The 25,067-nt window shown below is 37.9% G+C and overlaps 1 protein-coding gene across 6 annotated transcripts in view; it reads left to right on the forward strand.

Moving 5' to 3' along the window:
* Window positions 1-25,067, forward strand: part of MRTFB (myocardin related transcription factor B) — a 105,972-nt gene that overhangs the window by 35,386 nt on the left and 45,519 nt on the right. The window contains exon 2 of one of the 6 annotated variants that reach the window (XM_026096381.2): window positions 15,681-15,808. The exons of the other annotated variants lie outside the window; for them this stretch is intronic. Within the exon in view, the coding sequence (XP_025952166.2) occupies window positions 15,691-15,808 (118 nt within the window). The 5' untranslated portion in view covers window positions 15,681-15,690. The remainder of the gene's footprint in view (window positions 1-15,680; window positions 15,809-25,067) is intronic. 6 annotated transcript variants of the gene reach the window in all.

The following is a 25,067-nucleotide window of genomic DNA, read 5'->3' on the forward strand; positions in this document are numbered from 1 at the left end:
GCAGTCTATTCCAGCAACCCGCTCGAGAGAACAGACTCAGTGTCTTGGGCTGCTTAAGAGCAGTGATATTCAGGAACCAGGACCTTGAGGCATTCAAGGTCAGATGAAGATGACAGATTCCTAGGGGGTCACTGGGGCTTGTGGGGAAACTGAGTGAATTATGATGAAGATAGAAAAAAACTTTTCCAGATTGTCTGTTGAGTTCCTCCAAAGGACCAGTCAAGCCAGCTGCCAGACAGACAGTTCTCAAAATAACTGAATGAAATCTGTTCCACACTTAATCTAATGATAGTACTAAGATAAACTTGATGCACCAGGGGAATTTTTCTGGCATCTGGCAGAGTTGTGGGTATATTAGTTTATCTTTTATCTCTTATGTTCAGCCCCCTTACAGTGTAGCACTGCTAACACATGCATTCTCGGCATAGCTTTATGGCTTCTGAGCAAATTCTCAGTCCCATGTGCAGTTAATAGATTTGAAGCTGCAATTTCGATGCTGGGGCATCAGGTGAAATTTGGTATGGTCTTTGGTGTCCCACAGTTCATTTGTTCATTTTCTCTCTCTCTCTCTCTCTCTCTCTCTCTTTTTTTTCCCCTAAATCTCTGTTTAGGTGTTTTTCCTCTCCTTGTGGAACATATTAGGTTACAGTGCTTAGATGTTATTTTCTTGGGAGAGTTTGGAGAGATAAAATGGAGAGAAGATGCATAGTGGGAAGGCTAGAGAACGAAAAGCTTTATTCTGGTTTCATAGATTGACACAGAAAATAATTGGAAATATCAACTTAAATTAAGCAGTTTCGCAGTCACTAACCTGAAAGCAATGTGATCCAGAAAAGAGCACACAGATGGGCTGAATTCTGATTAATAGCAACAACAAACCCAAACCCTTCTTAGATCTAGAAGTACAATTTATAAATGAGAAATGTTTTTCATCCAAGTGTTATATTTTTAATGGTCCCTGGAACATCCAATACATGTATTCTATTAAATACTCCTTTGTAAAAACATAGAGCATGTTGTAATTAATATACATATTTGTCTCTGTATTTATTTTTGATTTTTTTAAAGAAATGATGTCAGAAAAAAACAGATGTCTTCTAATGCGTGTTTTCTTTCGGCTCCCCTGTAAATATTCGAATGTCGCCTTATCTATTACGAGAGGAGAGAGCAAATTGAGTAGGTACTCGTTTCCCAGTAAGTCTGTCTTTGTCATTGGTACTGCCAGTTCCCACAATCCTAGCATTCCCAGGGCATCAGTCAGTGTCTACAAGGAACAATTTTCAAATATTAAAGCATGTGAAAAGACACACAGGCCAAAACTCAGAGCTCTCTGGGGACTGTGACCTCTTAAATGGAATATATTCTGACATTTTCACAGGCTACATGAAAGAATTCCAGCAGGGTCATTCCATTTGGTAAACTTCTAAACAAACATTCTGTCATTTTAGTTTGATTTATAGATTTTTTTTTTTAATTATCTGCTTATTGTGACGAGATTAAGATGGGAGACATGACCTGTGACTGACTCAATTTAAGGCATCTGGTATATATGAAAAATCCTGTGTTAGAGGATTTGGCGTCTGAGTGATTGCAGAAGATATGGAAAGTATGTTTTCCTTTAAAGAAATCTCTTGATCAAAGTGTCTTATGCTGACTTCTTTTCCTGAAGTTCTTTGTGGACAACTAAATGAAGAGCTGGAAATGAATGTTGAGTTAATTTTTAATTCCACTCAGTTGTATTAATTTTACTTTTGTAATTGTTAGAACTAAATCATAACTGCATATATGCTACCATTGAAATGTTAGCTTGTGATATGGACACTACAATAAGAAGGTAGTGCAGTACAAACAAAACTAGTAATTGATGTGTAATACTTATTATATGAGCCTTTTGGAAACCACAGGTGGCATGGTGGATGACATTTCCTTCAAAAATATGTACAGGTAGATGGGAAAGGGGGAAATGTTAGGGAATCTGTCATTTAAACTGCAAACTGTGTCACTCCCAACATATGTTGTCCCTTTAAAGAAACTTGAATGCATTTTACTGGGAGATATTCACGTGTATGAAGCAAAGAGAATTAGAACATTACAAATACAGAGTTAGTATTACCATAAGTGTGGTGTTTTTTTTTTAAAGGAAGGGCAACTGTATTAGATGGTGACCGTAATTTGAATCATTTGTTTGTTAACTACAGTGATGAAGAATATAGGCTGAAGTCTGCAGCTTTCCTGAAGGAATTCTTTAGTCATAGTTTAGTACACAGTGCTATTTCAAAAATTTCTCTAATTTTTCATTTGACTTACTGGAAAAACAAATAAGAAAAAGTATTTGATTTTGTACAACTGAAAGAATATGAAGATGAGACTCAAATTTTTTTGTTCTGTATTTATTTTAAATACAAGCACAAGATTTTATGGGCTGAGATTTACTCTCAGTTGTTTCACAGATGTCTTACATGTTTGAAGCAAAGAACTTATGTACTGTTATATGTACAACTATGTGCTAAGAAAACGTACATATAGTACAAAAAAGAAGGCAGGGTAAAAATTAATTATATTAAAAAATTAGATAATAACAAATGGGAATTTTGAAAAAAAATCTTTATTAACAGTTTAAGTAATATGCTTACTATTCAGAGAGATAATAGAATAAAATGTAACTGGGATTATTTAGATTAATGCTTTAGTTTGTGTACACAGAGCACTCCTTTCCTATACGTGTGAAGGAGTCATTACTCAGTGATGAAGAACTGGTTTAATGCAACAGTATGAAGGACCAAGGCATTCATCAAGGTGTGGGTAAAGCCAAGATGAAATAAATGTTTGAGTGGTTAAGTTTTCTTTTTACTCCAAATTTGGTGGTAGTGATATAGATTAAATACCTTGGACTGTTCTAATACATATATTTTTTTCTTTAGAGATTAAATTCATCTTCAGGGTTTTTTTAATCTGATTGCAGAGGAATGAGCTCCATATGATATGACGGCTCAGAATATACTGTTAAAGCGATTTTTGTTTAGTTATTTCATGTTTAATGAGATTGTAAAGTTGTTCAGTTGTTAGCTATTTCATTCCCCAGATCACTGATACTTGCAAAGATACGGGTATATTCTGAGTTGCAGACACGAACGCACTGTTGAGAATACAATATTGCTGCATCGTTTCCCGTACATTATGATTCTGGAAAATCTCTGCTGGGCACTTCCCCTTTCTAAGTAATGGTTTTTTTTCTGTAGGCTGAAAGTTGGCAGAACATTGGAAAGCCTGTGTTGCAGGAGTATAAGAAAAAACATTGATTTCCTTAGATTGAAAGCAAACCAGTGTTCATGAAAAACTTCTGCAATATGTTGTTATTAAAAGAGATGTTACTGAATTTTGGTTTATGTAACAGATATGTTCCATTCAGAAACCTTTTTTCTCCATTTCATCCATTTGTATATACAATATAAATAAATGGAAATTAAAATGAGGGGTACTTCTGCCCTCTGAAGATGCGTTCCACAACTGATTTATTTTATAGCAAAACCAAAAGGTTGTCATGTATCTTTTACTTCAATTGGCAATGTTGTTATTAAAAAAACTCTGGTTTTGAAACACTGATGGTATATTTGTACTCTGGTTTAAACCTCTAATTTTTTTAGCTGAAAGAGATGGTTATTTTATGCTGTTGGATAGAAACTGGTGTTTCAGCCACACTTTTGTTTCTAGTTCATTATAGGTTTCTGTGTGATTCTCAGTGTGATCTAGCTATAAAAATAGCTCTTTGGGAACAGGTACATGTTCAATTCAGAGAGTTTATACACCCAATATTTACCCTGGAAATGAGTAGTTCTCTTTCCTTTATTACAAAACGTTCTGTATTTAAAGACATGGTCAGCAGAGGAAAGCCAAGATGAAAATTTAACTACTTGGAAAAAACGTTTTGGCTATTGAAATATCAGCATAGGAGAAAATGTGCGTACTCACTTAGCTTGAAGCTATCTTACAGCTATTTCTGAAATATTGGGGTGTAACTTCAAATTATGGTTTAAGCAGTTGGCAGTTTGCTTTCCCCCAGAAGTGGAGGTCCTCAGTCTTTCCTTCTTTTCCACTCCTTATTCTTTCTGTGCATCTCTTGTATTGGCCTGTGCACATGTCCAATTACACGATTAGCCAGTGCAACTGCTTAATAGCATAAAAATAGCCTGGCAAAAAAATGAATACCTTTTTGGTTTTGTTTTTTGGCAGGCCAGCAATTTGAAATGGGTTACTGTGAGATTAGACCAGAGCCAGGACAGAGGAGGAGGGAGAACTGTGTGGTGTGGGCTGGGGGTAGGAGGAGGGAGGAACATGTGTGGAGAGGAAGGAAAAGGAGCAATGGAGAGAAGTTGAAAATACATACTTTGGCAGTGGCAAAGGTATAAATTTGGCCATAATATGAAACTGTACTTTTACATTATTCTCAAGAGCTGGGTTACTGATTGGGAATACAAGTGCTGCTCTCATAAAGTTTATACTACTGGCACAGGTAGAACACAGTATATATTCCTACTAGTAGTTACTTTAGATGACACTAATGAAGACATGTAAAAATTTCATATAAAACAATAATTGTCCATTTGTCATCATTTAAAAATCGAAAAGGGAAATGAAAGCAATATTATAGAGCACTAGCAGTTTCTGGTACAGCCCTCCTGTAGACGCTTGGTAGGTTGTTGTCGGGACACGAACCACGGATCCTGTATGAGCCTTTAGCTTTTACGTACCCAACAAGTTGGATACTGGCCTAGGTAGTAATAATTCAGGTTGAAAGGGACCTTTGGAAGTCATCTAATCCAACATCCCAACTCTGAGCTGGGCTAGCTTCAAAATTAGTTGAGGTTAGATTGAGCTAGCCTGATCCTTCAGAGAACATCTTGAAAACTGACCTTTGCCTTGAAACCCTTTGTTAGAGCTGGAACCCTGCAGTCTAAATTGAGAGTTTCTGGAATGGATACCTCCAATCTTCGTAGTACTCGGACCATGTGGTTGCTGTCACAGTTTAACTCTGCAGCATTACATTCACATGTACTCTAATGAACGCAAATCAGCTTTACATAAGCTTACAACAAAGTACTCTTTAACTGTACTCAAACCTTAGAGAAAGTAGTAATCTCTCTCAAAGGGAAATTCCCTGAGATATGGAGGTTTCTTTGTCTGCAGATCTTGAAGTATCTACTTACCTTGCTTTCCTTCCAATCATTTTCCCTCCTTCTGTCTTTTCTATTTCTGCTGTTAACAGATTTTCTTTTTCCTGCCACTAAAGCATGCTCCCTCTGTTCTGTTCAGGCTTTCACAGCTTACACAGGACCTGTCTTCGGAGGTAATCTGGTTGTGTCTACAGTGTACTGTACTATGAAGACCTAGCTGTGAATCTTACCTACCCAGATCTTTCTTAGCCTCAAGGTTTCTCTCTCCCTCTACATTCAGGAATTGTCTGCTCCAAACCTTAGCCACTTGCAAACAGATCGGAAAAAAATGGTCTAGCTTTCATGTGGATTGTTACCTTAAGACCCAGCTGTACCAGTGTAAAAATGATTTATGCCTCGTACCTGCTCTGGCATTGTGTTATAGCCATAGGAGTAGATTTTGTTTACTGATAGTCCATGAATCGGTAACCTGCTAACATGCCCTCCAGTATTCTCACAGAGGCTAAATAACCTTCAAGTTATTTATATTTGTTTAAACTCTTTTATATATATATATATGTGTGTGTGTGTGTGTGTGTGTGTATGAAATATGTTTATATCACCTGAAGACCCAGTCCAGTCTTTCTCTGCAGTTGTGCCATTTGAGCCTTTCTGCTAGAATTAATGGGAAATCTGTATAATCTTAATCAGTTTTTTTAAATGTTCTTTGGCATATAATAGAACCACATGACATGGCACTTTTAAACAAAAATGTACCATTTCTTTTGACAGTTATGCTATTCAGCAAGTACCTAACTAAACAATGTAATTATGCCCCTTTTTAAATTTTACTTTGTCATTAAAATAAGGAATCAGAAGCATAACTTACTGGAGAACTTTTTTTTTTTTGATGTGGTATTTGCAGAGTAACATCAAATTATCAAAGCCTGATCATCAGTAAATGGAAGCGCTTATATTACCAATTACATTTTTAATAATGACTTTCAAAGCTTTTGGTGACTGCATTGTGACTTCAGCCTTTTTTAGGATTTACAGTACTCCAAATACTTTCTTAAAATGTCAGTCATTTCAGACCACTAGCGTGAAGCAGTAGAAATCTTTACAGCAAACAAGTTTCTATTGTTTTAGCTTTAACAGAGGTGCTTGAAAAAATTCAAGCTTTCACCATAGTTTTTTGCTGGAGTAAAGCGTTAATTTTGTGACACAGCGTGTGTGCGTTTACCCTTGTCGTAATTTACATCTCTGGTTGTGGCAAACCTAACTACTCAAAATTTATCTGCTGTTTTTAAAGAAACAACAAAAAACCCCCAGCACAACAGTTTTTCAGCAATTGAATCTTCATGTTTGTATTCTACGCTAAAAGTTCTATGAATAATTACTGTATAAAAGCTTTCAAGCAGTACATTGCAGTAACAGTTACACTGCATGCAGAACAAAAGCTCCTGCATGCTAAAATCTACTCTTTGATAGAAACAGGTGGAATTAGAAGACGTACAAGTACATGCGTTACAAAGAGATGGTGGGTGAAATCCTGAATTCAGGAACTCAAGAGTGTTTTGCTAGGATTTCAACAAAGGAGTGTCAGTATTACATTCAGTTACTACAATATGCAGTACTACTACTTTTTTTCCCCCCCTCCCTCTGCTGTTTTAGCATCTTTCCTATAAGAGATGACTGTTCAGAAATGTGACGGTATTGATACCTCTTGTCTGGTACGTTCTACCACTTACTGTGTTGAGGTGAGGAGTACGTACCTCTTAATAACGGCTTTTTGCAATTTTAATTCTGAAGATGCTACTCAACTGCGAAAATTCAGTAAAGAAAATGATGTTATGTTTATTTATGTCTAATTGTATAAATTTGTTTTCAAGAAAGCTCTATGACTCACTCATGTTATGTAGTATTACTGAAAATAACAAAATATACTTGTGCTAAAACAGAGGAGCAGAAAGTCTCCGCTTCTGCTTTTAAGGTCCATGTTTTGTCACTGAGTAGCATTCTTAAATAGATTGCACTGGAGTAAAGCGCAATTCAGTGCGAGTAAAAATGGCAGGAAATGGCTGTGAATGAGGCTGTCTGGGTGTCAGCACAGCTGCTTGCACGTTCGATGCCAGGACTCCACGTCAGGGTTTACTGGCAGTAGGGTCTTTTCTTTATCAACTTAATACCAGAGAGAGATTTTTCAAGTACTGGGCTTGCGTGATAGCACTGTAGAACCCCAAATATCTTCTCTCTAAGAAATTTTTCGATGTTGCATTGAATTAAAATCAACGGTCCCTTAATATATTTTGAAATTCAGTTTGTACTTGTCTGTTACTGAATTATACTAAAAACATGGGTATATTTTTTCAAGGCAAAACTTCAGGTATTTGTTTGCTTTCCAGAAATAAACCTTTAATCAGCTTGACTGGACCCCGTATATTTATAGCTGCAAAATAGCAGCAGTTTTAATCTAAATATTAAAAATTACTTCCGTGTTTATAGAGATTTTAATGAAAGTGCTGTCAACAATCTTAAAAATATATGTAGGAATTTAATTCCTAAAATTAGAATTCAGTGAAAGTTATTGTCTACTTACATTTTTAAAGTTTTACACTTTAAAAAAAATTGACTTTAAGATACTTCCAATTTTTCTCAGTTTGTAACTTAATTATTGGAGCTTTTTGTTAAAACAAGAATAGGAAGTGAAGCTGACTGCCAGTCTAGTTTAGTAGTATATAGTGTATGAAATGTGGAAAAAAAAGTAATTAAAAGAAATTGCAATACTTCTGTTACTGTTGAGAGAAAGGAAAAATATAAATAAGGCTGTTAGAGCACTTTTCCTCAGAATCTGTGTTATCTGTGTCTTATTTGCTTTTGCCTCATAATCATTGTACTTCCCATGCCTGTACCAGCCATTTATCTGCTTTTTGCATGAAATGTTTCATATGGAGAATACACACTAAGGATATAAAAAGAAAAAAGTGGACAAAATCTGAACCATGTTTTCTTACAAGATTAATATATTTATAGGCCTGTCCAGTTACAGGGAGATCGTATATTTTATCTCTTTCTCTTCTGTTGCTATCCAGGTTTATAGTTTGAGTTCCATAGCTGGAGCACTGTCCATTTTCCCTGTTTTTAATTCTTTCTTTTGATTCCTTTTGATAGCATTATCAAAATACGTTTAGCTGAGGACTAGAATTTTTGAAAGAACATTTTTTCTTATTTTGGGCACCCAGTAAACAGCTACATTCAGAGGAGCCAAGCACATTAGGTGCTGAGCTCTGTGGAAGGTCGGGCCTGAAGGAGCACTGGGAGAGCAGTTGGTTTATTGAGCTTTTAGGAAAACATGGCTTTTATTTTTGTTCCGAGGTGAAAGTTGGTTTCTTCACTTCTGTTTATGGAAACTCTGGCCTGAATTGCAGGTGTTATATACTTAAGAAGAACTGCCCTCCACACTCAGAATTCTTTAATTCTAATAAACTGCAGGTTTGCTTTAGAGATCAAGGTGAAAAAACCTGAAATCCTTAACGTGGTTTGTCGGCCATTCCAGGACTCCCATTGCCTTCTGAGATGGTGCTTTCCTGGTGCTCCTGTGCTTCGGTGCGTATTTTCTTCACAGGAATGGCCGTGTTCACTTCGGTGAGTGAAGAAGCCGAAGTGCTGTTTGTTTGTGTAGTTTGAAATTCTAGAAACGCACACTTGCTTGCAAGCCTTTTGCTTAAATCCTTTCACCTTCCTAGGTTCTGTCAGACGCCTCCACAGAATAGTGATAAAGCTGCTTCCATCAGAGCCTGAGCAAACGAGGTGCTCTGGCCTGACGTCCAAGTCCTCCCTTGCAGACCCTGCTGTACGTGTAGGTCGGCGGTGAGGACCCCGACCTGAGGAGGTGCCCAGCGTCTCGGCAGCCTTCCACACCGGGGTTGTTTGAGTTTTACATGAGGTGTGCATTAAAGTTAGATCTGATGTTAGTGAAAGAGTTTTTAAAAGGATAACTTGGCTCATACACAAACAGGATACACTTTTTCTCCCTTTTTAAGTAAGTTTACAATGTTCTTTTTATTTAGCCAGCACTTATAGTCACTTCAAGGTATCTGTCACTTGTGCAGGTAGATGAGAAACACAACTTCAGTTTTCCATGTATTGTACTGTTGACATTAATATTAAACATTTTTATTTAAAACACTAGTAAGCTTTTTAAATGAAGAAAGTAAAAGGAGACAGAATAGTTTTCCTTTTTTTTTTTTTTTTTTTTTTTTTTTTTTTTTTTTTTTTACATTTGGTAACATTGGGTGTTACATTTTATAGATTTGTAGTAGGCTGGAAGAAGACTATTTTGAAAACATTTTTGGAAGAAGGATGAGATCTTTGCTTAAAGGGATGTGTGTGAAATGGATGAAATAGTTTATGAAGGTAACGCTGTCTGGTATAGCTTCAGTTAAAGTTAAAAATCTAGTGCTTCATAAAGATGCAGTCTCTCTCTCGCTTGCTCTTTCTTTCGTGGATGAGTGAGTTTATAGGATTTGTGCAACTCTGCTGTCCTTTACAGTCCACTTCTCCCAGCTTTCTTGCACTTTCTTGCACAGCCCAGCTAAAGTCATTAGACCCACATCATGACGTTTATTCAAGGTTTAGGGCTGCTCACTTGTAGCCAGTCATTTATTTGTCGAAATTAATTGACAAATTCAGTATTAAAATTACATAGCCGAAGAAGAAAGGGGTTCTTTTGCTAGGGTTCATAGAGACTGAGAAGGAAGAATGTTTTATTTTTGATTATGAGTTCTTAAATTCCGAAAGAAAATAAGCAATCTTTATTTCTCATTTGATACGCGACAGGAAAAACAATTGCTGCAGAGAAAATAGCATATGTGAATGTGTTAGAGGTAATACAGGGTATTTAATTCATAAATGTGCTGCTTTTCCCACATTTCATTACAAAAGTGAGTCTTCCGTGACAAGACAATTAAGTCTTACACAGGACAATTAATTTCTGATTTTTGAAACTTTATATAGTAGGTATTACAAAATTAAACTTGTTAATTTATTAAAAAGTAACACTGGCACTCCCAAACTCTGAGTGGTTCTGTGAAAGTTTAAATTAATCTGCGTCAGAGTTGCTGTGCTCCTGCTCTCCGCCGGCTCCCACCTTTTTGCTGATACTTACTCGATCCCACCACGGATCAGCTCAGAGAGCTCAGCCAGCAGGGAGCTGGTGACCAGAGATCAGCGCTGGCTGTTGCTGTGGCTGGAGCACAGAGCTGGCACGGAGGAGGGAGCTGAAAGACCCGTTTGGAGAATCTGCGATTGGTGCAGTCCAGAGCTGGAGGAAACTGTTGTGGAGCTACACCTTAAAAAACCCTAACGTTTCTTTTTGATAATGTCATCATAATTCAAATGAATGTCCAAATTCCAGATGCCTTTTAGAAACTGAAAACGAAGGATTTCAGGCTCTGAGTGGGAGCTGAAAGGCCACAGGCTTTTTTTTGTATGCATTTTACTTCATGGATTGTGTTTTATTATATAATAAACTGCTAAAATAAAGAAAGGGCTTTAAAAAGTAGTCCAAGAACAAACAAGTTGATAGTGTTTCACTAATACTTATTCTGAAATATTTTTCTGTCTTATAGGACAAAACGGGTAATTTTAGCGGGACAGTATTACTTAGTCCCTGATGTTGAAATCTTACACCAGTTTTTTCAAGGTAAATGTGGAATTAGCATCCTTTACGGAACAGCTAAAAACAACAAGAAAAATAACTGTTGTATACGACAGTGTTTAATCTATCAATGCTATGACCTTCAAGACAGGTACTGTTCGAAATGGGAGGTATTTTTGAGGTATCAGCATGGCGTTTGTGCCTGATGACAAGCATTCTGCTATTTTGCAAGAGGTTAAAAAAATTCCTATGAGATTTGAAAGCACATAAGCAAATCTGAAAAGCAGGTCTGCTGCGTTAGCAGTCAAAGGTAGGAAAATACCTAGAATGGTGGACCATTCTAGGGGAGTTCCTAATTTCCTTTACTTCTCTAGGCAGGAAAAAAAGGAGCTGTCAGATGGCAGGTGGATTGGCTCTCTGGGGATCTCAGGGAGACACTTTGCGTTGATTCACCTGAGACTTGCTCCCTCATGATTGGAAAACATCTTTCCAGCAACTGAGTGTTGTTGAGTTAGCAGAAGAATTCAGTTCCTGAATATACTAGATAGCTAAAAATGTTTCTGGCCCTTTTAGTGCACTTTTATGAATGCATACAAGTAACTCATAAAAACGTGCTCTTTTCTTGTGTTACAGTGCTGCAACTACAGTTCACTGAACTGGTAGTTATGAGATGTTCCCAGGTGCCTGTGAAACTGCCTCAGTATTTTAGACTTTTCTACTAGACATGGCAAGACAAATATTTTGGTGATTTTTTTTTTTTTTTGAGGTCTTCTCTCTAAAACAGAATGGTATTGTTGATTATTCCAGTAACGAATATATCCAGATTATCAGTTGGGCTTGGATTTGTGCATGTTGAAGACTTCTGAGTAAACAAGATGATACTTCGGGATCTAGGAATGAGTCGTCTTCGTGACGTGGGGCATAAGCGTCATTCTTGGTGTAGGAATTTAAGAGAAACTGTTCCTGGGCGGAATGCCCAGGCTTTCTCGCTGTTCATGCTATAACTGAATCTGAAAAAACTATTTCCTTCTTCAAAGGTATCTTTTCTTCCTCTTCACGTGTTAAGCTCTCTATCTTCTCCCTCCCTCCCCTGCTGACTCCCCTGCCAGCTATGTGATACTGTATAACACTTACCTGGCAGTTACAGCATTCGGTTACATGGAGAACACCACAGCATCATCTTGAGCATGCATCTCTCCCAGTCTGCAGAAGAATTTTGTCAAGCGTGTTTTCAGTTCTGTGAATGTTGCCTTTTTCATATAGTTGTTGTTTAACGTTACTGTTAGAGTTTGATCAGACTGCTTTAACAGTGTTTTAAAATATTAATCTGTATGCTAGCTTATATTGCAACGGGAGGCGAGTCCGAACTACAGTGATAGGCTTGACTCTAAGTAGCTGAAGCATACGCATGTTCTCTTTTCTGTAATTCTGCTGCACAGTGGGCAGCCAGGTCTTCATGCTGCTGAAGCTCATCTTTCTCAACAGATGAGCAACGTGTATGAAAGGCTGAACTGCTGTGACCTGATTTGTGCTGTGATTTGGCATTCACTTAAGCACTGGGCACTCTCACTAAATAGGTGAGAGACTTCCTTACTAATATGTTGATTTTTTTTTTTTTAATTTCAAGTATTCTGCATTCTGAATCATTTTGAAATTACTTCAGACCAAAGTTACAGTTTTCAGAAGACGGCTCCAGCACAGTACTCTTCCCATAAAACTATTTCTGTTTTTACCTACTGTTACCCTCTTAGACTATTATTAACTGATTCAAACTGTTAGCTTCTCTGCTGGAACAAGAAAAATGTAGAGTAATGATCTGGTATATCCACAACTGTGTAAGAATATATTTACCACCTGTGTCAAATTTTCATACAGGTTTCTTAAACAGCGTGTGCTTGAATTCTGTCTGTCTGGCAGTTCATTTCTGGATGCGCACTGTTTCTCACCCGCAGTTGTGTTTCTTGTGCTCGATGTTTAGACTGGAGGCCGCGAGGAGGTTCATTTGACTTATGAAGGAGTTCTTCCACCGTATTTTTTTGTGTGTGTCCAATGAAAATGACTGCAAAAGTAGAAGTATTGGGACATAAATTATGTGATATTCTATAATTTGTATATAAGCTGATAATTTTTGTAGAAGTGATGTGCAAAAACCAAATATTTAGAGAGCTGCTTTGAATCATTTATGCTGTAAGAGTTTTATTTTGCCTTATTTTCAGTTGCATAAATGTCCAGGTGCCCATATGGCCCAGTAAGCTCACGTCTCCTCTGTAGCTGCGGTTTTGACTAGAACTAGGTTTGCCTCCTGCGAGTCGTCTCAGGAAGACGGTGGAACAGGACCTGTCAAGTGAGGCTGGCTTTGGGGTGCCGCCCTGCCGCCAGGCGCCCTGGGCAGCGTCCCGGGAGCGCGCCTTGGAGGGGACGAGGCATAGCCCCCCGCTGCAGCCAGGGACTGTCTTGCAGAGAGACTGGGAGAGGCGAGGTGACTTTCCTCTGGTTTCTGCTTTGAAGATTCTGCACCAGGGGTTCGTTGATTGCATATAGATCTTCTCAGATATGATCCCATAAAGGAAAAGTGAACCAGTTTTTCTGCATGTAGACAGATATCCTTTATAATTTCAGGCTGAAGGAATTTAAATAAAAAGTAGGAGTGTGGAAGCTATGTACAATGATAGTATTTTCAGGCCAATAAGTAGTCTTAAAAATCATATCTCCTTTGCAACATTGGGTATAAAACTATTTCTGAATGTAATGATTTGATCCTTAAATTATTTGGGCATAGTGCCTTCTTACAGAAGATGGCTGTTTAATCATCTGGTAGCATGGGGTATATTACTGCATGGAGCTTAACTTTACTTCCACATTAAATAGTAATTAAAATGTCTTTTTCACCTTAGGTATAAAATCTTACTCTTACATCTGGCAGTTAGAAAGTAAAACATGAAAGGCTTCACCTATTAGCATTAGTAAGAAATGGCATATTTTTTTTCTAAAACACATTTTCCTCTGACAGTTGAAGTAAATTTCAAAACTTAAGGTTTGTTTTGGTCTTGGTCTTGAAATATTCACTTGCATAATGGTACAGTCAATAGGACTTTTTCTGTGAGAAAGAATTGTGGGATTAAATTCTAAAAGAATTAGGGTGAGAAACTGCAATGCCTTGCCTTCCATGTCGTTTTTATTCTTTCTAGAATAAAACATTTAAAAGCCTCTTGAATATTTTTAAACCTTTTGTAAGGTTTTGTTTATTTTTTAAAAAATTAAATATGATAAACTGTTACCTTTTTAAATTGAAATAGGCCAGTTAGCTCTTGTGGAGTACATGGAGTCATTTCTTTGTGATATTTGCTATTTGTGTTGTGTGGCTCACAAGCTGTTCAAATGTGATTTCTTACCAGCAGCCTGGATTATTTGCAGATCGGATGGATTTGGTATGGTTGTCCACCACGTACAGAATGCCTTCTTTCACTTCGCCTCCGTATGTTAGCTGCCTCAATAGACATCTATTACAAGAGGATGAGGAGGGTAGGAGCCATAGGAATATGCAGACAAAAACAAGTTAAGGGATTGAAGTTCTGGCTGGGAGAGATGTAGGTAGACTGTAGGATCCAAGAAGAGTGAGGCTTTTAGATACACAAAGATTTTTTAGATGTGCAGCATCTAGAAGTCTAGCACTGGTATAAAGACAGAAGAAAATAAATGAAAATATTAAGGCATAAAAAACCTCAGAGGGTGTTATTTTGCAAAACAATGATTCTGAGTTTCCTTTTCTGATGAAGGCAGGTGAACCTGTTTTGTATAGGTGGTGGGGGGAGGGAAAACGTACTTGCTGGAATTGTTAATGTGTAAGTTACTTAAAATGAGGTGCGGTTTGTTTCATCTAATAGATGAAATACAAACAAGTCTGCTGTTACCACATGGCTAATGCCAGAGAATTTGAAGGGACCCCTTTCCCCAAAACCTTGGTGGGTGACAGTGAAGCGGTGACTCATGCAAGGTAGAGGGAACATACTGGAGAGGACAGAAGATCAGGAGCTGTAGGAGGAAGTAATCCTAAAACTTCAGCAATATTGAGAAGTGTTACTGCCTGATAACTATAATGCAAAAAGGAAAGCAATAAAATTCTTCATTTTAGAAATGTACACGAATGAGCAGACTCTCTCATATACTTGCAAGGAGAGACATGGGAATCATCAGTGGCTTCCCCAGCGTCCTTTCTTTGGCTTGAAGCTCTGCTAGATAGAACAGGGGCTGGGGATAGGGGTGGGAAGGTTTCTCAACATAATTTGTTTCAAATGCCAATAGAGAGTTTTCTTTACTGATGAAACTTAATGAGTAATGCATGTGCCTGTCGGGCTGGGAATAAGTATTTCTACTGCCTGCAGCAGGGTTTAGAGTAGTGGGGGAAGGGAGAAAGAAGGGAAAAGAGGGGGAGAGAGTTCTCAGCAGTAATTTATCTTAGGTATCAGCAAATGCTGCTCCTTCAGCAACTGCTGGATTTATTTTTAACTGCTTGACTCATTCTTTGTCAGATGATTGACCATCAAGCTGCATATTGAAACACGAATGTACAGAGGAAGCAAGCATAACTAAAGGAAAAGGGGGAGTGGTTGTCTGGAAAAGAGGTGGGATGTGGGATTTCTGCTTCACATGCTCCCTGTCTGTTGTCTGAGCGAGTCACTGGCTCAAAGCAGACAGTGTGTATTGCAGGTCGACGTAGAAAGTAAAGGATGGTGGCTGCATTCGGCTGCATAAAGACGCAGCTGCTCATTTATTAGGAGAAGGAAACTGGAATTGGCGTTTGGGACAGCAGTATACTGCTTGGTGACAAATTGGTATTTTTTTTTCCTGTGCTGGATGTTGCCTTTCTAAAGGATTCTCACCATGATTGATAGCTCCAAGAAGCAGCAACAGGGCTTTTCAGAGATTTTACCTGCAGATGTTAAGCTGCTGAAAGAAAAGGAATGCCTCGATGTGAACAGCCAGAAAAGTCTCAAGGAAGGTCAGTGATTTGCTAGTTGGGGGGACAGAAAATGCAGAAGTACTGTATATATTCAGTTCGCAAACATTTGCTGTATGATGCTGTATATCAAGAAGTATTTTGTACATCAAATAAGTGTTGATTTCAGTCTTTAAAACTTATTAAAAGCTAAACTTAGAATTAATCTGTGACTATTAAAATAAGAATAGCTTGACTGAAATTGCAGTACGAAAGAACATGAGTGATTAAGTACTCATTTTAGTGCTCAGTCCATGAAGTACTCTGAAATTGTCCTGTAAATAATGCGCAAAATGCTTCAAAATGACAGTGTTAAACACCCACAGACCTGTAGTTTTAGACATGGACTGCTACCTCATTTGCAACACTGCTGTTCTCTTCTTAGCTACGGTCTTTTTCCAGAATTCCCTTCTCCCTCCCTACTTAAATTTAGGTTTGATTCTGCTTTCTAGGTATATGCATTTCAAATTACATTATGTCTCCTTAAATGATTATTCATATAAATAGTATTCCAAGGCTTTTTGGAACATTAGTTAAAGCTGACAAATGGTGCTGGCTGATGCTAACGATACCAGCTTCATTTAAGGTAGTGTTTATTAGGCTGTGGCAGTAATACTGCTGAGACGTGGAAGTTGTCTTGTTCCTTCTCCTAGCTGGGGATAACTGGACTGTATTAAGGAGGGGCAAGAAGAGACCTCTTGAGGTCAGCTGCCCGCCCTGCAGACAGCACTGTTCATGTTAACAGCATGCTGTTTGCAGTTCAGGATTCAAACTCTTACTTTTTAAGCAGTCGAAAACAAACTGTATTTTGTAGTAGACAATTCCTTCTCTCCATATACAGCTCTCTGCCTTGGCTTGTACTCCAGATATCTCTGGATTATCTGGTGATCCAAAGATCTCCTCCTGGTTTTTGTGACAAGACTGCTGATTTTTCCCTCTCTTCATGAGATCATGCCTTTCTCAGAATCGAAATGGTGGTTTTTTTAAAAAAAGAAAAAGTGTATTAATAACATTTAAAATGCAAAAAAGATACCCCATATTAATTATTTAATTCAGTACTGACAGTTTAGTTAATAAAAAGCTTTAAGTTAGAGAAAAAAAATCATTTTTATGTAACGTATTGATAGCAAAGGATTTTAATGTCTGGGCAGATGGGCAGTGATGTGTTCAGTGCTAATGTGCATACCAGTCGGTGGCTGGCAGCACAACAGGCCTGCCTCCTGCACCACAGGAAGGTGCTGGTTGAAAGACATGCTGATTTAGAGAAAGGGCTGATGGTGGCTCCTTTCTCGTGGCGTATGGCTCGCAGCCCCCGACAGCTCCACCTAACCTGCTGCTGCTGCCTCTGAGGCAGCAGGAACAAGGAGAGGCGGCGAGAAGTTTGGAGAGGGCCAGAGGAATAAGCATCGTCATGGAAAAATTGTGGGAAAAAGAGAGCTAAACTACCAAGAAATAAAGGGGAGAAAGACATGAAAAAATGAACAAGTTGGATAGTGTAGGTGGGCTAATAAGCAACCACGGAAATCATGATCCTTGGTCTTTTTTGAATATGTCAGTTATGTAGAAAGTGGATTAAAGAACGTGCATTACAATAATGGTGGTCTGTCAGAGCAGTGGAAAACCTGCAATTATGGGACACTCTTAGAGTCTAAATTCATGGATATTTTAGAGTTTAAGTTATTCAGTGCATGAAAGAAGATAATTGTTTTCCCCAATCCTTATCTTTCCTTCATTTTTTTCTGTTTTAGTACCTTTTCTTGATTTTTCACTTTTTCCCAGTGAATATTGCTTATCCTTTCATCTTTCCTAAGTTTGGCAGCTTAATAATTACAATTAAAATAATGAACCTCTTTGAAAGTATAAATTGACTGCATTAGCTTCTTTTCTAGCCTTTCCTCTTTCTAAAGCTGAAAAAAAGCCAAGCATTTTCATTCTTATTGTATGTAGAATAAATTGTTGAGAACATTGCAAATCTGCTTGATTTTAATGTAGAGACACTAAAACAGAGCTTCAGCTTTTCAGTATATAATGTTACAAAATATGCAATTCAGGTATTTGTGGATTTTTTAATTTGTTTTTAACTGTTAATTTCATTCTATCTAAACAAGCCTCAAAATCATTTTAAAACACTTCTCATTTAACAGAGCAATATATTCTAAAATTAACTTGTTGGATAACATGCCATTTTTCTTTTAAGCAAATGATGATGTGATGGTTTTCACCACCTGAATCATCGATCCTTTTTTGTTAGGACATAAAAATATGTATGAATACCATCAGTTAATGGTTAAAATTGCAAAAGTTAAAAATGGAGTTCTGTTGGCAGTCCCAGATTAAGTTCATAGTGGTTTATATAACTCAGAACATGATACAGCCTTTGCTTCCTGATCTGTTTTGCAGTTTTGATAAATGTAAAAATCTGGAGATAGTGAGGGTTTGCTTATTTGAGCAATGACTACCTTATGAAAATTGTAAATGCATTCCTTTTCTACTTAGTACTTCTTTGTAAGTGAAAAGATGTTTGATGGAAACAGAAATCCTAACGCTGACTTCAGCAAATTAATAGTAGGTGCATTGGAGGGTTAGATTAGAAGGATGACATTTTTTCTTTGCTTAGGGTAATGACTATGAAGGATACACGTGACAGCATCCTGTTGAAAATGTGGAGCCGGAAATCCTCCTAATTAACGCCACTTCTTTGTAAACAGCCCATATGTTACTACTTTGTCTTCTGTCCATTCTGTGAACACAGTTCTTAATTTTATCCTTAGGTTTTATTCAAATTTTCCTTTTGTATCAGCAAGGAACAAAAATACTTTTTGGCTCTGAGGATAACTATACACTGATATCTAAACAGATCCAGCAGAAATTTCCCAAGCATTGACTGTTAATGTCGTGTAAGTGGTCAAACCATTCAGAAAATGCAAGTGAAAAGCCTCCGATGAAATCAGGACATCATCGTGTATACAGTTAGTAAGAAAGAGAGTTAATATAAGATCAAAAATGCGTATGTTAGGAATAAATATAGGCTTCAGATCAGAAGAAGGTTTCTAACTGAGGTGAGCAGTGAAATTTAGGAAGTCTTGCCTCGTACCCAAAATGGTTTAAATATAAAGATCGCTAAGCTCATGCAAGAGCGTATGACGATGAAGGAAAATTCTTGAAGGTACCTGGTGAAACAAATCGGCGTGTTGTTATCTCGCGTGGGATTTAGAAGGGGATTTTGCACCATTTGCAAAATACAGTTTGTTTGCGACGTATTTTTAATGTGTTAATCCAAGCCGCAGTTGCCCACAAGTTATTGGTAGGAAGGAAAACTAACCAGGAAGAAAATTATGTTTTCACCTTGAAGCATGAATTCCTTCCTGGATTTGTATTGCTTTTTTAATTTTACTGTACTGTGAGGAGCTGAAGACTGGCACGTGCTAGAAACAGGATAGAGGGTAGAATAAACTGGAGCTTCTGAGGGACTTCTCAGGTGCTTGCTGGAAACTGTCTTCATGCTGTCTGCTAGCAGATTACCAGATTCAGTCAGGAGTGGCTTCTTCCCTTCCTCCCCTACGATCAAATCAATACTGTATAAGAACTGTTTATTTAACAGAATCCCTGCTATTGCTGGCATGTTAAGTATTGGTAATACTCTTAACTTCCACTGCTCTCCTGCGGTGGCATCTTATACTTACAGATTCTGCTGGTGTATTAAAAAAGTAGTCTTAAATTTTGTTATATGGTGTTTAGAAGTATTTTTGTGACCCCTCATCCATGGTGGTCTGTCGGGTATCTTTTTCTAAGACACAAATAATGGAGAAAACTATTGGGGGGAAAAAAAAGTTATTATTCATGTTTTTTTCAGTTAGTAAAGAAAGCACTGTAAATTCAGTGGGCTGATCCGATGAGGCTGTGTTAAAATTCTTAGCTTATATATGAACCTTATCTCTTTAATGACATTGGGATTAGTGTATGTTTTACAAGTAAATCAGTACTTACTCAGTAAAATTTTCTTGTTCAGTGTAGCACTTACAAAGATAATAAGATGTATATTGTAATCCCATTATTTTAAAGATAAACAAGTGCTTAGATACTTTGATCCAAGGCTACAAAGTATTAATTTGAGTTTGCACATAATTGTGTAGAATTAGAGGATAAGGAGGCTAACTCTTGAGTTCTAAGGAAACTTGCTATGGCTACGACAAGATTTCTTAAAGTTTTCACAAATAGTTAGGTCCGTCCAAGACAGCTGCTGCCAAAAGTAGGTGTAGTCTCGTCCAGCCCTTCACTGTGTCCTGCCAGCCTCTTTCCTGTGTTGGCATTAGTAGTTATGCAACCCTGAAGTGAGCTGGATCGGTAAACTGGTCCTGCTGAGAACAATTTGTTTTTGATTGTGTTAGTTTTTGGCAAGATCAGAGCACCGACCTGACAGGCAGCATCTCTGCTAGCACCGGCGCAACAGGGCAGTTGAGGCTGGGGGCAGGAAGAGCCCGTTGCCCTGTCATCAGTAATGCAGCCTTAGATGGGGTGAAGGTGCGGAACCGCGGTCTGCTTTGTTCCGGTGCTGGAGGTTGTTTCTTTCCTTCCACAAAACATCCAGAAAAACATGTCTGCACTTCAGCCTTTTTAGTGCAAAGTCCAGCATCTTGGCCTAGCTGAAACCTGCCTGCGTTGTCACTGTGAGCAATCGGAGTCGTTCACTGAACAAGCAGCCGCAGAAATTTGATGATGTTGTCTACGTAGCATAGCTGACAAAACGCCGCTGCTCACAGCCCAGTTTGCAGTCTTAGTGTAAATCCACCTTCCTCGGTGTTTTAAATCAATGTGTAATCTAGTGAGCTGGAGGACCTGCTTGGGTGTGCGTTCTGGTCTGCTGGCTCTGTTGCGCCTCGGAAAAGTGTGGAATTGGGGATGGTACCTTCTCCGAGGACTTGACCGGAAAGCGTCCGTCATCATTCAATGAAACACGCTCCAAATGATCATAAAGCAAGTCTGGCGTAGATGTAGAATTTGAACCCAAGTTTTATGAGTCCCTTGACAGTAAGATTTCTCTGGCTGATAGCAGTAGCTGAGGAAATGCGAATTAGTTTTTTAAAAATCAATGTACATGTACTTATTCATCCTAACAGACATTTGGGTGGGTAATTTGTTTGGAGGTTGATGTATGTTCTGACTTGTTTCTAAGCAACTTGTTCTGCAGCAATGGGATATGATACAGATTGTCCTATTTCCAAGTCATTTAAACTCCTCAACTGGTGATGAATAACATGATAGAAGTTCTTTCTTTTATATTTTTGTTTTAAATGTTAAACTTACATTTAGCTGTTTTTCCCATCTAGCTTTACATTTTCTGCCTGCAGTACCATCATGTTACTTCTGGAACCAGTTATGTGTACGTTACTAGCTTAGAGACAAAAGCCTTGCAGCGGTAAAAGACAAAAGCTTTCACAGCGATACGCATTAAAAGAAGTGGAGGTCCTGCAGGATTTCCCTCCAGAATGCTGAAGAGATTCCCTAAAGTGACTGTGTTACCTATAGACACCTTGTTAGTTCTGCAGGGCCCTCAGTACTCTATATTCCTGTGCTTTGCCCTTATGCAGAACATTTTTAAGCTGATAAAACGGTATAATGTTCAGGTATGACTGAATAATTACCTAAAATGAGAATGAATGAGACTGTTTTACGTTTCTTAGATTATTTTTGCTATGTTCTTAGAGGAAAAACTGCATATAAAATAAATGGAAGAAGTATATAAAAATAAGTAATTTTTTATAAAAACTAGTGGAAGATATATTCACTTTTTTTTTAATGAGGCTTTGACAAAAAAGTTTTGAAGTCAGAACCCAGTGTAATGTGTTCATTCAAATTTACTTGGTGTTAGATTTCTTTAATGATAAATTATGTTTTTAAGTGAGATTATTTAAAATTATTACTTATAAAAATAAAATATATTAATTATTATAAACATTGTGTCATCATTTCCAGGCTGGTGAGTGAGTACAAAAATTCATTTTGTCTTTAAAATGCTGTACAACTTAGTCAGAGTCACTTCCAACAAACTACAGGGAGCTCAGTATTTTCATGGCGTTTCCCTCGCCTGCCTTCCTCCTTTGAAATGCCATATACATGAGAAGAACAGCAAGTTACCTAATCTGTGACTTCGGACACGCGGAACGAGTAACGCGGGCTGCAGTCTAGCTAGCCTGTTCCACAGCCGTCCTGCAGCGCGTACGCTGCGTGTTACCTGCGCCTTCTGGTACTTGCTAGACAAAAAGCTGGGTTTTGAATTCTCAGTTTTATTCCCGTAACAAGCATCAGTTGAAAAATTTAACCATTTATGTCTCTATAGAGCAGTTAGTGAACTACAGATACGGTACAACACGGTGGAATGTATATACTTCAGGGAGAACAAATCATAGCTCAGGAGAACACACAACTTTTGTCTCTGGAAGGTTAAATTAGTGTAAATTATGTTCTGTTTAGAAAAGCCTGAGCAGGCTGTGTCGGTTGCAAGGGTAGTGACACAATTAAGTAACTGACATTCAAGGTCTGTAATTCTGTCATTGTCACGCTGTGGTACAAGGTTGGTCCCGCATTCGGCTACCAATTTTATGCTAAGATCGCTTGTGTATTCCACCTGCTATCTGGTAAAATATTCTCTTCTGCTTTACTGCAACCCTGTTGTTCGTATATTTGTATTAATGTTATACAGTCACGGTGCCAAGAAACTAGTTATAAATTACTTCAGATTGAGGATTATACTTCACAATTTAGGTGACAGACAAGTTCATTTTCTGTAGCAGTGCTTCGCTGCAGCTAGTGCCGCTATTGTTAACTGTTGTTCTGTGCTTCAACTCAACACATTGGAGACTTTGGATGAATAAAAGCTGTTTTAAGCTGGCAAAAAGAAAATGAGGCTTTTTGTGTCACAGCTTTTAATGTAAAGGCAAGGAGGGTGTTTTCGGCACTGTCTGTTTCCATGGCAGCCAGCCTTGCGCCAGCAGCCAGCCTGCTGCTCCTGTACATTTCCAAGGGAGTATGCAGGAATGTTGGACATGGCACTTTCCCGTATTACTTGCATTTTTAAGGACTTAAGCAGCTAATAGCCACTGAATTTTAACTTCGGAAGAAATGATGAGATGATTACATACAGAACACAAAAAATGTTTTTGATATATTATCAAAATAATCTTGCTGTTGTCTGAAAGATTTGTATGGTACCAATGAACCCCTTCTCAATGATTTATAGTGTCTGTAGCCACTGCATAATTTTAAATGTCAACAACTGTTTGAATGCCACATTTCATAGCCAAAAATGAAATTTAATTGAAATTAATGGGATATATAATTAATTGCCTAAGATTTGGAATTATTAGTGTTAGAGCTTCTGTGCACAGTACGAGTTCTGGTTTTGATCAAGACAAGAAGCAGCGCTGAGAGCTTGTCAGTCAGTAGATAACGTTGTTCCTGTGGGACAGCTGTCAATTTATTTTTGGCCTCTACATTCCAGTGCTTGTGATTATATAGTCCTGCTTTGACGCACCTTTTCCTTAGGATACAAATTACAGATTTGTAACAGAGTGAAGGCTGAAAACCACTTGCTTGACTTCGATAATTGCTGTTTGCTCTAAGTGATTTAGTAATACATTTTATTTTCTCTTACTGTACCGTTCACACCAAGTAAAACCTAACTGGATTGCCTTAAGTTTCTTACCCCTTCAGCGGATCTTGTGTAAAATGTGATGTGTACGTGATTAAGTGCCTGTTTGTTTATGCTTGCTTGCTTTCATTCAGACCAGCCTAGTGCTTCGGCAAGGTGTTGAGGATCTGCTTGTTTTGTTTGTTCTTAACCTTTGTGCCCATTCAGGCTCTTCTCATGTACGTGAACTTGAACGGTACTCACTGTGTGAAAGCAGGCGCCCATTAATTTTATGTGACTTTTACTACTATATCAAAATACGTTTCAAAATAATCAGGTGATTATGTGCATTGGTTAACAGATAATCTCCCCTTTTCATACCATCTTCTTCATTCCTTTGTCTGTATAAGTGGTAACTGCTTGGTATGCTAAAAGTAAAAGAAACTGTAAGAGTGGGAGCACCAGCTTCTGGCCACGATTTTTAGGTGGTGAAAACCTGTATTGCTCTTGTGAAGTCAGCAGGCTTGTTCTGAGAGAAAGATGAAAAGAACTGACGTTTTAAATTTTTTTAACTGATAATTTTATTGACTGAAGAAAATATATATGGAAATATTAGAAACTCTTGGCCTGATGTTAAAGTGTTAATCCTAAATTCATACATTGATTTGAAAATAAAAACGAATACTGTCCCTGCCCCTCTCCCCCAGCAATCAAAACAAGAACTCGCCTGACCTCCGTGTGCATGGCTTCTGTTCCGCAGCAGTTCTGGGACTGTTTCTTGGAGTGGCGGTGGAGTAAAGGAGATTCCTGCCAGATCATGTAAAATGCAAAGTATTTGTGTCGTCTTTTAGCAGCTAAATTTGCTGAGTTAGTAGTATATTAACATTTGTTTGTCAGTTCTGGGCCTTTAGTCTGGAGATCATCTTCTATGATTTTAAATGTTATCCTTCATTCCGAAAGTGCAAAACTGAGAGGTCAACTGTCAGGCAACAAGCTGAATGGATTAACCCAGATAAAAACGCTCTGTTTGGGTCAGTAAGTACCTCATGGGGATCTGTTTTGTAGTACCTTACGGCTTCTGAATTCTCCCTTTTCAGATTCTACACTCTTTTGTCTTTAAATTAGGAAAGAAAAGAAGGAAAATAGCCAGTAGTACAGTAAAATAAATTTGCCTTATGCCTCAGTGGTTTTATGGATTATTTGGAAGCTGTGCCCTCCCATCTCATACATCCTTACAGAAAGTACAAAGATTTACTTCTTTGTATGTTATTGACTGTTCAAGAAATCTCTCTGTATATAGATTTCTGTATCTATATCTAACAAAGTAGCTCTGTATATTATATTTAAACCAACCTGCATTCTGCTCTACGGGGAGTTTCCCACTCAATTGAGTCAGCTATTTGCCAAAATTGCAAAGCTGCACTCCGTTCTCACATCTCTCATTCTTGTCTTTGAAGACAATTTCATCACATTTTCCTTATTGGAAACTTGTGATTTAGTTTCCATGACTCCCACTTTGTGTATCTTTCTGGTTGTTGTTCTTTCCGCTGCTTTTTGTGGGTCCATTTTCTTTTTTTGCTTTTCACAGACCTCATCCCTAGTTCCCTCCCTTTATTACCCCCCCCCTTTTTTTTT

This window comes from Dromaius novaehollandiae, chromosome 14 (assembly GCF_036370855.1).
Source record: "Dromaius novaehollandiae isolate bDroNov1 chromosome 14, bDroNov1.hap1, whole genome shotgun sequence".
NCBI classification, from domain to species: Eukaryota; Metazoa; Chordata; class Aves; order Casuariiformes; family Dromaiidae; genus Dromaius; species Dromaius novaehollandiae.